The 13370-nt window shown below is 38.3% G+C and overlaps 1 protein-coding gene across 6 annotated transcripts in view; it reads right to left on the bottom strand.

Annotated features, from left to right (window-relative positions):
- Nucleotides 1-13370, bottom strand: part of MAP2K4 (mitogen-activated protein kinase kinase 4) — a 105014-nt gene that overhangs the window by 66441 nt on the left and 25203 nt on the right. For 5 of the 6 annotated variants that reach the window (XR_003438054.1, XR_003438055.1, XM_027131079.1 and 2 more), the window contains one exon: nt 7646-7748. The exons of the other annotated variant lie outside the window; for it this stretch is intronic. Coding sequence is in view for 3 of the 5 variants with exons in the window: in XM_027131079.1 (XP_026986880.1) it covers nt 7646-7748 (103 nt within the window). In the remaining 2 variants the exon portion in view is untranslated. The remainder of the gene's footprint in view (nt 1-7645; nt 7749-13370) is intronic. 6 annotated transcript variants of the gene reach the window in all.

The raw sequence follows: 13370 nt of genomic DNA, 5'->3' as shown, positions 1-13370 counted from the left end.
GCAATTATTAACTCTGGGGCAAACACATTTGCTCAAGAACAGTAATGTAATTATACTGTGACTCAATTTTAAATAATAATAATAAAGAATACTCTGAAAAGAGAGGATGTTTCTTTTAAATAGCAGAATTCCTTATTAGCAGACAGAAGTTTCCAGAAACATGCCTACACTACAAAGGCAAAGGACTTCTGTAACATTATGAAGTAAATCAGAACTCAAAAACTTGCTGCCTGATTACAAATGGTTGGAAAACTCATCTAAAGCACAGCAACCAGACATTTCTTTAAAGAGCAGAACTTTGCAGTACTATAGGTAAAGAACTACAGATTATATATTCTAACGTCTAAGTCTCCGATTCAAGAATCAAGGTGATTTAAAACACCAAAACTAAGTTCATTTTCGGGAGACAAGCAACTTAACAGCATTTATCACATTAATTTCTTTAAATAAATATTTCAGAATTAACATCCAATACCTGAGTCCAGCTTAAGGAGAATTATCCTAGTGACTCTCCAAGGGTGGAGGGCCACACAGAGAATCAGCTCAGTCACACCTAGTACCACTGCCCTCCAAGTACAACCATCAGGTGCATGGAGGTGGAGTATGGAACTGAGGGAAAGATTAAATACCTCTGAACTTTAAGAATGCAAGTTTTGAAAGATTATCTCACACAGCAGCATTATTCACTGGAGTCAAAAGTCAGAAACACTGTAATGCCCATCAATGGATAACAAAATGTCATATACACATACAATATAATTCACCCTTAAGAAGGAAATTCTGACACACACCAGAACACAGATGGAGAGCATGAGGACACGTTGAGTGAAACAAGCCAGTCACAAAACAAGTATTGTATAACGCCACTTACATGAGGTACCTAGAGCGATTAAATTCACAGAGACATAAAGTGGAATGGTGGTTACCAGGGGCCAGAAGAAAGAGGAATGGGGAGTTAGTGTTTAATGGATACAGTTTCAGTTTGAGAAAATAAAAGAGTTCTGGAGATGAATGGTAGCAATGGATACACGACAACATGAATGTATTCAATGCCACTAAGCTGTACACTAAGAAATGGTTAAGATGGTAAATTTTATGTTATGCATATTTTGCTACAGTAAGAAAAAAAAGTTTGCAGCAGTAAATCAAAACCAGCCCCAAATAAGTAATTACCCCACAGAATTTGACACATTTGGCCTTTTTAAATTTGGGGTACTAATTTGTACCTATAAATATTTCTACCATAAAATTACTGCCATTACGTGAAAGGGCTCCACCACAGAAATGTAGAGATTCCAAATGACTATGATTACATTAAAAATTTCAGAGATGGAAAAAAAGTTTTAAGCTCAAGTATACTCATGGTTTTCATACTCAGGAACTGACCAGAGATGTCCTGGGACTATTTTGAGGAATGAAGGTAGACAAGACCACAGAGCTCTCTCCCACCTCCACAAACAGCCTGTCAGGCTCATGCACAAGATTTTATTTTAGGAAAGGAGCACAACACTGGCTTGATTCATATTCATTCCTGTTCATATTCATTTTCTCTCCCCCACCCCCTGCCATTCACCACACAAAATAATGAAAGTCACTATCCTAATTCAATGCCTGAACTAAAATCGGAGTTAAGTGACACACTGAAGGTCACAGAGACCATGATGACGCTGGGATAGAAACCAGGACTCCAGTAGTAACAAAACAGTTAATCCAAGATAATAAGTTTAAAAGATAAAGCTTCCACAATTTAACCAGCAATAAGTGCCTACGTAATTTATAATTACTGTTCTGAGTTTTAAGATGATGCTCTACTGAGTAGACTCATCATGGAATTAAGAATACTAGTGATTGGGGCTTCCCTGGTGGCGCAGTGGTTGAGAGTCCACCTGCCGATGCAGGGGACACAGGTCTGTGCCCCGGTCCGGGAAGATCCCACATGCCACAGAGCGGCTGGGCCCGTGAGCCATGGCCGCTGAGCCTGCGTATCCGGAGCCTGTGCTCCACAATGGGAGAGGCCACAACAGTGAGAGGCCCGCATAATGCAAAAAAAAAAAAAAAAAAAAAGAATACTAGCGATTGGGCTTGCCTGGCGGCGCACTGGTTAAGAATCTGCCTGCCAATGCAGGGGACACGGGTTCGAGCCCTGGTCCGGGAAGATCCCACATGCCGCAGAGCAACTAAGCCCACACACCACAACTACTGAGCCTGTGCTCTAGAGCCCAAGAGCCACAACTACTGAGCCTGCGCTCTAGAGCCCGCGAGCCACAACTACTGAGCCCACGTGCCACAAGTACTGAAGCCCGCGCACCTAGAGCCCGTGCTCCGCAACAAGAGAAGCCACCGCAATGAGAAGCCCACACACCGCAAGGAAGAGTAGCACCCCACTCGCCGCAACTAGAGAAAGCCCACGTGCAGCAACAAAGACCCAATGCAGACAAAAATAAATAAATTAAAAAAAAAAAAGAATACTAGTGATTAACTGGGGACTTCAAAACTTCTTTTAAAACTACCTCCTAGATGTTCTATGGCACAACTGAGCCTTTTTCTGTTCAAATATAATAAAGAAAAATGAGATCCTCTTGGTCTCAACAAAACAGAGCCCCTTAAATTTACAACATATGGTTCCCAAATGTTTAGCTTAAGCCCCCAAATGTATGTTTACTCATCATTATTTATTTCCAATGTTAGCTTTTAAGCTGGTGGTTCTTCTTGTACAATCCTGATACGTTGTGAAGATAAAAGGGCTGTTCTTTCAGAATAACAATCATATTTGGTGCATTCTAAATGATTCAGCACACTGAGAGCACTTGCACATCACTCAGCATGATGAAAGCACAGAACACAGCAGTGGACTATCTACTTCTGTTCATGTCAGATTTTATATACATAACATGATTTTAGCACAAGCCTGCCACATTTATAAGAATACCCTTGGGGTATCAAAAAGACATATAGTGCCTAGCATAATCCAATCCTGATGGAAATGTCAAAAGTAGCCAAACATTTTTTTCCTTTCGTCTTTCCTTGCACTCTTTAGTTTTACAGCTTAATCTTTCATTTAAAGAGCCAAATGGCAAAATGCTAACATCTCTTACATCTAGGTAGCAGATACAAGAGTCTCTAACACTCACTTTTTCATGTGTTGGAAATACTTATAATTTTAACCAATGATAATTAAAAACCAATTAAAAACCAGGTTGTCTCCTGACTCTCTAAGGACCCAAATGAAAAGAATGATTTTTTAAAGGAAATAAACAATAAAGAAACAGAGATTTAGACAAATTTCTGAACACCTGAAAGCAGACAAAAATATCTAGACAAAGCAAAACTAATAAATTCCAAGGGAAGGGACTCTACAGTAGTTTCAAAAACTTGTCAGCCAAGTGCAGTGTAAAACCTTGTTTAGTTCCTGCTTCAAACTTGAAAAAAAAAAGTGATGAAGTAATCTATAATACTTATTTGATGATATTAAAGAATCATTTATCCTGCTAGATATAATGATAATATTATGATTGTGTTTTTAAAAAGGAGTCCTTGTCTTTTAGAAACACATCCTGAAATATTTATAGATGGAATAATATGTCTGAGGTTTGGTTAAAACTAAGGAGGGTTGGGCTTCCCTGGCGGCGCAGTGGTTGAGAGTCTGCCTGCCGATGCAGGGGACATGGGTTCGTGCCCCGGTCCGGGAAGATCCCACATGCCGCGGAGCGGCTAGGCCCGTGAGCCATGGTCACTGAGCCTGCGCATCCGGAATCTGTGCTCCGCAACGGGAGAGGCCACAACAGTGAGAGGCCCGCGTACCGACAAAAAAAAAAAAAAAAACTAAGGAGGGTAGAGGAATAGACAAAAATAATATTGGCCATATTAACTGTGGAAGCTGCTAAAGCTGACTGATAAATAATAGAGATTCAGCTACCACTCTCCAGTTTTGGATATATTTGCAACCTTCCATAATAAGGGGTTAAAAAAACTAGCAATAGAGAAAACTAGCACCCATAACACATGGTGGGAGGGGAGCATGCCGCCGAGACGAGAGATAGGTAATGGTCCCAACAGAACCTTAGAGAGGATTCATAGCTGGAAAGTATAAAAGCCTGGAAATGGAAGAGCGATTAAAATTCTTTCCAGAAGAAAGGTTTACTCAGCTCCTCCTTTCCTTTCCACCTGCCCCAAAATGAAAAGAGAGCATGTCTCTAAAGAAAACAAACATGCTATCTGGAAAAAACAATGCCTACTAAGGCAAATATTGGCCTACTCATTATGGCATCTAGAGTATTCCTGGCCTAACAGCCAGCACTCAAACCATTCAGAGAAAAGTCAAGTCAAGCCCACCAGTTGGCTGCCTCTAACCAGAGCTTCCAATAAGTCTTCTAATTTCCTCATCCTCAACTATCAATGGACAACCAAGAACTACTAGACATGTGGAAAAAAGCTGACACAAAGGAGAAAGACAAAGACAAAAGAAAAAGTGACCCTTGAGGAAATAGATTACCTAAAGTATAGAAAAGAATTTTTAAATTCCAGACTTTACATCCACAAATTAAGAGTAGGATACTAAGAAAAAGCCAGAATCAACTCTTAGAAATAAAAAATCAATTCCCAAAACAGAATATTCTATAGAAGGGTCAGGAAATAAAGGAAATCTCCTAGAATATAAAGCAAGAAAACAAAGAGATAGAAAATATAAAAGTCAAAGACCGAGAGAATTCAGAGATACCAAAACCAAATAACACACATTTCCGGAAGAGAGAATAGGAAAAACATGAAGGAATCTATCAAAAGAAAAGCAGCAGAAACTCTCAGAAAAAGATTTGTGACTCTTCAAACTAAAACAATTCATCCGGTACACAGAAAGATGATCCAAACCTAAGCATATTCTCACATAATTATAGAACACCAAGAATAAAGGCAAAATGCTGAAAGTGAGAGAGAAATAGGTAATCTATAACTAACATCTCCACTACAGTGAAACAGATCTACACATGGTCCCCAAATTTAGCGTGCGCTGACACTCACCAGAATGCCATTCTCCCCTCTCTCCACCTAACCAACCTCCTCTAGGGGGCTTTCAAAATCCAGTTCAAACCTTGTTCCTTTGTGAAACTTTTCACCAAGTTGTTTATCTGAAGTGCTCTTACCCCTCCTGCACCATTCATTTGACTTTTGATCTGTATTACCTTATGCCTTACTTCTTGAATTTCTGTCTTCTTGAAAGTTTATTTAAACTGCTATTTCTCAGAAAATAAGGACACTGTCTTAATCCTTTTTTTTTTTTAATCGTCCACAGAATCCTGCACCCAGTAGACATCAAATGTCAGATGGATCTGAAACTAGTCCCTGGGACATAACTTCATTAGTTACTTATATTTCATCTTATCTTTTCCTAAACTCATTTAAAAAGTTTTATATTTATATCTATAACTAAAGTTCAAGAAGAACTGAATGCAAGGAAATTTTAAAAGAAGGAAACACATATAAATGGCATAGAGGTATCTTTTTCAAAGCCTCCACCTACTGCAAGTTATATCTTCTAATTGCAAACTTATCCTAAGCAGGGATCAACAGTGGTTTTTAGTGCCTGATAGTATTCAATACACAGGAAGAATACAGAGGATCCCTGTGGAAGGCAGTGGGAAGGTAGAGAAGATATGCTGCCCAAAGCAGGGAAACAACTGTCTCTGATGAGTATCAATACTAGTAGTTGCCTGTTCCTGATCCAGATAACAGACGAGTGCAATAATAAAACTCAAAGGCAGGGTCTAAAACTTTTACATACTAGAATCAAATTCCAAAGATTCTATCACAAAGATGCCTATTACTGTGTCCTCTCAAACTTTTAACACCTTCTGGGAAGAGATAAATAAGAAACCTAGCTGGTTACAGGATTATTATGAAGTAGTTTAAAAAAAGAAAGAAAGAAAAACCAAAAAAAGCCTGATAGACTCAAATTTTGGAAGAAAGCTTTTTCTTCACCACCCTGTTTACTGTTTAAAAAAAAAAGATTCTGTCCATGAATTCCCCTAGACATGAAGAAAGTCTAATGGGGAGAGAGTACAAATATGTAAATGTTTTTCTAGTTCTAAATGCAAATCAGGTTGTCTTTCTCTTTGTCCAAGGGGGCTTTTAAAAAAAGAAAGAAAGAAAGATTTGTTAAGTTTGGCGATTACTACATATCCTTCTTTTTTAGACTTCAAATTTGTAGTTCAGCTGGCAACCAAGGCAACAGAAATGGAATATGTTCAAGAATTAGTTTTGTACTAGCTTTCACTAGAAATTCTAGGAAATGAGGAAGGAGGTTCTTTTAAGGTTCTTTTAAGTTCTTTTGTACTAGCTTTCACTAGAAATTCTAGGAAATGAGGAAGGAGGTTCTTTTAACAGTGTTTCCTTGCTGCTGGAGCTCTGACTAATTAAGCAGTACTAAGAGTTTCCTTCCTCAATATGATTCAGAGAAGGTAACAAGGTTGAGCTCTGACAAGAAGTCTCATTGTGGACAGCAGTCTAATAAAGCTGACAGACACCACTCCCAGGCAAATAAACTGCCACTCAGTTTTCATTGAAAATCTCTTTCATTCCCCTTTAGGTGATAGGTGTAAGCATAAGAGCGTACAGACACACGTATCTGCTGCTTTCTTCTAGACACTGATGTTTTAAAAATAAAATATTTTCAACATTCCTACTGCTAGACAGTCTACCTTCTACCAATGTGTTACTGTTTGCAAATACAATGTATACCAAATGTCAAACAGCAATAAATGTGCCTCTTTGGGAAGAATAAATGTATCTGTAGTCTAATAAAGTTTGAATACAGATTGTTGAGGAATTATTACAAAACTATAAAATAATGGATTCTGACAGCTTTTTAAACCATACCTTCCACCACTTGCTTTATAGTTCTCAATATTAGAACTAGGTGAAAATTATTTTTCTGGACATTAGTAGAAATGTAAATCCACTGGCTTTGACCCTTCATGTTCTTGCCAGGTTTGAGAAGAAGAAAACATTATTATTTAATACTTCACTTCACTTTGATTCAAAGGCTTCTGTAAAATATTATTATGGCGAGATTGTTTTAAATTAACTAATATATTTCTAATACTCTTCAGTAAAATGCTACAATATCATTTCTATTTTTTAATTTAAAAATATTAAGGGAGTCAATTTTTAAAAAAATCACTGACACGTACATATTCTTTCAATCTACTATGACATGGAAATCTTATAGACACTCAGTATATTAAGAATGGAAATCTATTTTGTCAACTAGTAAGTGGGGATGATTTGTGCAGATCTACAGGAGAGAGTTAAGTTTTCTTAAATACTACTTACAACTTAACTGGAAATTCAGAAGGAGAGGTAAAAATAATATTCTCAGAGTTCAATAAGAGAGAAACTAAAACGATATAAATGTAACTGGATCTTCAGCTCTTCCTTTCCCTTCAAGTCAACTTTAAAAAGGAAAATTGTGTTTGCCTACTTCAGACTACAGAATCAACAGCTTTCTATTTGAGTTCAAACAGTAATATTTCAAATGGCCCAGAGGATAACAGAAATACCAACCCCTCGACTTGAAAAAATTCATAAAACACAATAACTTTAAAACCCTCGCTTGAGCTGAGCCTTTTATTTGATTACCAGGAATACTCACATGTGTGGGTTTTGAACTCCTGCAGGATTGGGATTCAGAGTAAACCTTGCTGTAGATTTGAAAGGTGGATTTGCAAAATTCAACTTCAGTGCTTTGCGTTTACCTAAGAAATAACAAATAAAAAGTAAAAGTTTCAAGTACTATAAAACAGGTAGGATTCTGAGGGCAAAAGAAATTCACTCCAAAAGGCAGAAAATTTTGCTTTAACATATAATTAATATTTTGAAAGGTGGCAAAGAATTGCTCAGAATTAAGAAAAAGTAAATAAAAATGATCTAAAGTTGTTACTAACCACAAATCACTCATTATCTCCAAAACAACAGAAAACAATGCTCAGTGCTTCCAGTTTACATCGTTCAGAGATGCTAAGGCTTTTGTAAGTAAAAACACCACAATAAAAATCATTCCCCTCAGCAGATACATTGAAAAATACTAAAATATTAGCATCTTTCCAGTGTTACATTTTACTTCCTTAGTTTAATAAAAATCATTTTCCCTCGAATGTAATATAAACAACTGAGTGAAGAATATGAAGCATTCTGCAATCATGATGGCCTAAAAGCATTATGGTCCAGTCAACTTCAAGTTAATAACACAGGTATACCAAATAATCATTTTTGGGGAGGCAATTTCTTTGGTACGGGAAGGGAGAAAGTATCAATACCTTATATTATACCAAAAAAAAAAAAAAAGTCCTCTACAGAAAAGCCAGAAAATTCAGAAAAGATAAAGAAACAAAAATGTATAAAATATTATATATACACCTATAAATATATAGGGTTTTAAAAACTTGTATATACACTTGAAAGTCCAGTTACCCCAAAATAATCATTATCTAATGCACACTATTTTCTATACATAGAGACATTATCTTTTCCTCTACAATTAAAATTGGACCACAATACTGTTTTGTAATATGCTCTAGTCACTGACCATATTTTTTTCTATGTCAATAAATCTTACAAAATCATTAATGCAGGGGCCTACTATATGGAAATTTTGTAACAGAGTTGGGTTTTCCCACATTTTTAGTACACCTTGGTTTCATGTACATATTAAGGATACTTTTCCTAGCACTCACTCTTTGCACTTCATTATACATATATCAATCAATACCTATTCCAACAACATCTCTGCCATCCAAGCACCTTCCCACCTCAGTGGATTCAGAAAATGGATTAGAGGGCTCAACCTGTTCAGCCCAGTGCTTTCACGAGACGTGAAGGCTGAGCGTGCCATGCTAGTCAGACAGGACTGCAGGACAAGAGCTGGATCAGCTCTCAGGGATGGGCCTTTCTACAGGATAACGGCAGTTCCTAAGAAGCTCACTGTCAGACATAACTATAGTACAACATGAATTTTCCTCATAAGTTGCCCTTTTGGGTTCCAAATTTTTTTTAAATAATTTTTACTTGACTGCAAGTAGAGAAAGGACATTCAAACTATACATGCAAAAGGTACTCCACAAAAAATGGCAGATTTGACTGTATTAAAAAAGCAAACTCTGTATTTACCAAAAAACCTTTAAAAAATTAAACGAAAACTTGGGAAAATCCTTGTAATACAAAATCAGAAATTCTAAATATATAAAAACATCACACAAATGAAGAAAAAATAGAAAAATTGGCAAGGGTATGAAAAATTAAGCAAAATTGAGAAAAAATTATGAAAGGTACTCGTAACACCAAAAACAGTTAAAATTTTGGTTCATGTGAAATTGGGAAAGTTTAGAGGTTTTATTTTGTACACATACATTTATTTTTTTTTAAATGATAACATGGTGATCAGAGTGACCAGGTAAAAGAATCACTAGCAAAATACACTGCTGGTAGAAAAGTAACCTCTGGTGAGAGGTTCAGCAATATACAAGAAGCTTCAAATGAATATGTTCTTTCACTTCTTGGAAATTTGCCTTTAAGAAATACTTAAAGGCAGAGGACTATTCGCAGGCCCTGCTAGATTCTGAAATTGCTTGGGACTGCTTGCTCACTCCTCTGAACCTTCAGTTTTCTCCCTTTTTGAATGGGAATCTCCATCACTGTTACCCAATGCCTGACCCACCACTGTATTTTGGAAGCAGATAACTCATCTTCTAGTTACTAGGTTCATAGATGGAGAAGAATTTTGTGTCACAGTGGATCATACTCAAGAGTCTCACCCCATACCTGATTTAGATGCTTTTGATGATGAGATTTAGGACTGGTGAACTGATGATGTCTAGATGAGGTCTGGATTTGAGCTGACGATGTAATGAGTTAAGACTTCTGGGGATGATGGAGGAGAGTGAATGTACTTTGCATGTGGGGCAGATGTGACTACATGGGGGCCAGAAGGCAGACTGTAGTGGACTGAAAAGGTGGCCCCCAAAGTACCAGAAGCTATGAATGTTACTTTATACAGCAAAGTGTCTGGAGATACAATTGAGTGAAGGACCTTTGCAATCATAAATCTGAATGAGCTCAATGCTTATGAACACCACCTGCCACGTGTGTGTGTGTCTGAAACTACCTGGTACATCACCCATGTTCTCTATATGATGAAAAGTGATAGAAGACTAAGATCAAATACTAAGGATAATAACAGAATATAGAATCACTGTGAAAACTATCCGAAGAAAAACACCAAAACTGGCCCTCTCTTCAAAAGTCCAATTTGACAGGACAGTAGCTAACCTTCCCAGGCAACCTTCCCACTACAGTTAAAACGTACTCAAACTGTTCTTTTGAAAATAAATATTTCTACCTAATACACACACACACAGAGATTCCTTTTCGCACTGCATTCACATTTAAACAAAAATAAATTGAGGTCTTTAAATGACATTTACTGCATAAATGAACAAGCACACAAGTAACAGAATGTGACATCTAACTAATCTAACTTACATAAATTAGATTTAAACACACTCTATACTTCAGAAACATCTGCAGCTATCTTGAAAACAGTCCAAGTATGTATTCTGATCTCTCACCAACAAAATATGACAAAGAATTCTATAAAAGTTCAAAGCCTCTGTAAGCAGCGATGACTCAGAGCCTGAGGTCGAGTTACACGGCCTGTTCTCAGCAGCACACCCCAACTGCCCAAATGATGATCAGTTTAAGAGGAACTCATGAGTGGTCAGCCTAGAGGAGGAGAAGGAACGCTCCAGAAAGTCCATCAAAGGTGAGATTCCGGGAAAGGCAGAAAGAGGCAGCTTTTACAATACCTTAAAGGCTATTTCTGAATCTCTGTAGGCATGAGCCTTTTTGTTTGTTTAAGCATCTCTTCCTCTCCCATTCACTTTCTCTAAGTGAGAACCTCTATTAGGTCTGGTCTTTCTCATCTTTACTTCTCTTTCTCAAGAGGCCCAAAAAACTAAACCCTAAAGGCAACCTGTCACCCTGTATTCAGATATTTTTAATAACAAAACTACAAACAAATAGGATATTAGATCAATGTGGATTTTTTTCAAAAGCCTGCAACAACTTCCACAGGGAGAAAAGGGTACAAGGAAATAAGTGATACTATAAATGGCCAGTGGAGATTTTTCTAAGCTAATAGGGATTAAAATATTTGTACAAGTAATTTAAAGTAATTATCAAGAAAGACTATAAATTTGTGATTATAATTACCCCTTCGGTAAGACTGTCACCAAATAATCAATTCCTAACCAGTCAACAGAGATAAACAGATCCTCCCCTTTAACTACAGTATGATAGAAACAAAATATGTCAAATATCTTAAATTATTCATATGGAAGAAGTTTCCCATCCAGAAGACTGTCTTTGTATACTTAAAACCCAAGTGCCTGATGTAGAAAATACTTTCAAATGTTCATTGATCTGGGAATAAATTTGACATGGACAGACCCAGACAACTAAAGTGTGGGTTAAATTAGCTAGAATAAGTTTCTGTTGTTTGCACCCAAGAACACTGACTGATAAGGAAAACAGTATTTGTCCTCATCCCACCACATTTCCAAAGCGCTGCTGTATCCTTTAGGGCAATACTGCCTCACTTTTTTCATGCCATAGCTTACACAGAAAATGAGGACATTTGTTCAACACAGCGAGAAAATCAAAATCATAGCTGGCCCGATAGCTGGCCGAGGTGTTTCAGCAGCCTCAGGCCCCACTCAGCCACTCCGAGGACTGAAGAGCCAGTCTTTCTGCATCACCCTTGAAATTCTGGTTTCAGAGCTCTGCCTTAACGGAACACCAGTAATACTTACACAGACTTTTCCATATCATGCATATGCAATTTCTTCCTCACAGTTCTCATGAGAGGAACGTTCCTAAGCATGGGATCTTCAAGAATATTCAGAACTATGATTCTGAAGAAGAAGGATTTGTCCAAGTATATCCATACTTACTACAGCCTAGGAATATCTTTTGCTCTAATTCTGACCACAGAACAACTCAGACTCACAGAATACTGAAGCCGAAAGTAAGACACCTTTCAGCTTTCAGATCACTGTGGGTTATGCGGTAGATTGTTACAAAAATAGCCACCAATGGGGCTTCCCTGGTGGCGCAGTGGTTGAGAGTCCGCCTGCCGATGCAGGGGACATGGGTTCGTGCCCCGGTCCGGGAAGATCCCACATGCCGCGGAACGGCTGGGCCCATGAGCCATGGCCGCTGAGCCTGCGCGTCCGGAGCCTGTGCTCCGCAACGGGAGAGGCCGCGACAGTGAGAGGCCCGCGTACAGCAAAAAAAAAAAAAAAGCCACCAATGAATCACAGCTCCCTGTGTCCACGCTTCTTTGCAATGTGACTTTGCTGCTCTTCCCATCAACAGGTGGCATCCATTTCCCTCCCTCTTGAATCTGGGCAGGCCTTGGGACTTGCTTTGACCAGAATAATAGAGCAGAAGGGATGCTATATGACGTCCAAAGCTAAGCCTTATGAGCCCCTGCAGTTTGCACTCTCACCCTCTTGGAAAGCTACTGAGTCGAAATGGAAAGCAGTTCAGTCAGGCTTCCTTGATGATGAAAGAGCACATGGAGAGGCCCAGAAGTCCCAGCCACCCCAGCTGAGCTGAGACCGTCCCAACAGACCGACTAGCTGAATGCAGACATGTGAGTAACAAACAGAATCATGAAAAATTAAACAGCTGCTCTTTTAAGCCACTACTCACATGCTAAAGGAGCTGGGGAGAAACAATGAAAAAGTGATCAGAATCAGTCCCTCTGAAGGAACTCCTATCACCACCACAGGGGACTCCCCAGACCCAAGCACAGGAGAAAGTGGGAACTTGAACTACAATGGACAAATCACTCATATGATACCAAGTATTCCAAGCATCCCACCAGGGGTGGGGGAAAAAGAATTGCCTTAAATTCTCCTTTCTCCCTTGGCTCTAACTCCGAGTACCTAATTTTCAAAACAGAAAGAGTATCCAGAATAATTTTTTAAATTATCTGTAATCACCGGAAAAGAGGAAGACAATTCCAACTATGCAACCTCAAACAATTTCAGAAATGAGGAAATAAAGTGGTAGACAAGAACTTACTTTTATTCCCTTTTCTGCCTAAATTACTACCGTGACAAGTGCCCTAACTTATTTCATAAGCTCGAGAGAATAAGAGAGGAAGGATGTTGACTTGCAGTTAGAAGAAATGGGCAACTCTGTACATTTTAGACTTGCAATCTCAGGCCTTCCAAGTAGTAAATGAGCTACTACCAGCTAATATTATATTACTCCTCCTCTGCCAGCCTTTGGTACATCAGGGTGAGCAATTTCCA

This window comes from Aethalodelphis obliquidens, unplaced genomic scaffold, assembly GCF_003676395.1.
Source record: "Aethalodelphis obliquidens isolate GAN/ISIS:26980383/991018 unplaced genomic scaffold, ASM367639v1 scaffold38, whole genome shotgun sequence".
In the NCBI taxonomy this organism is placed as follows: Eukaryota; Metazoa; Chordata; class Mammalia; order Artiodactyla; family Delphinidae; genus Aethalodelphis; species Aethalodelphis obliquidens.
This window is presented reverse-complemented; position numbering and strand designations above follow the sequence as displayed.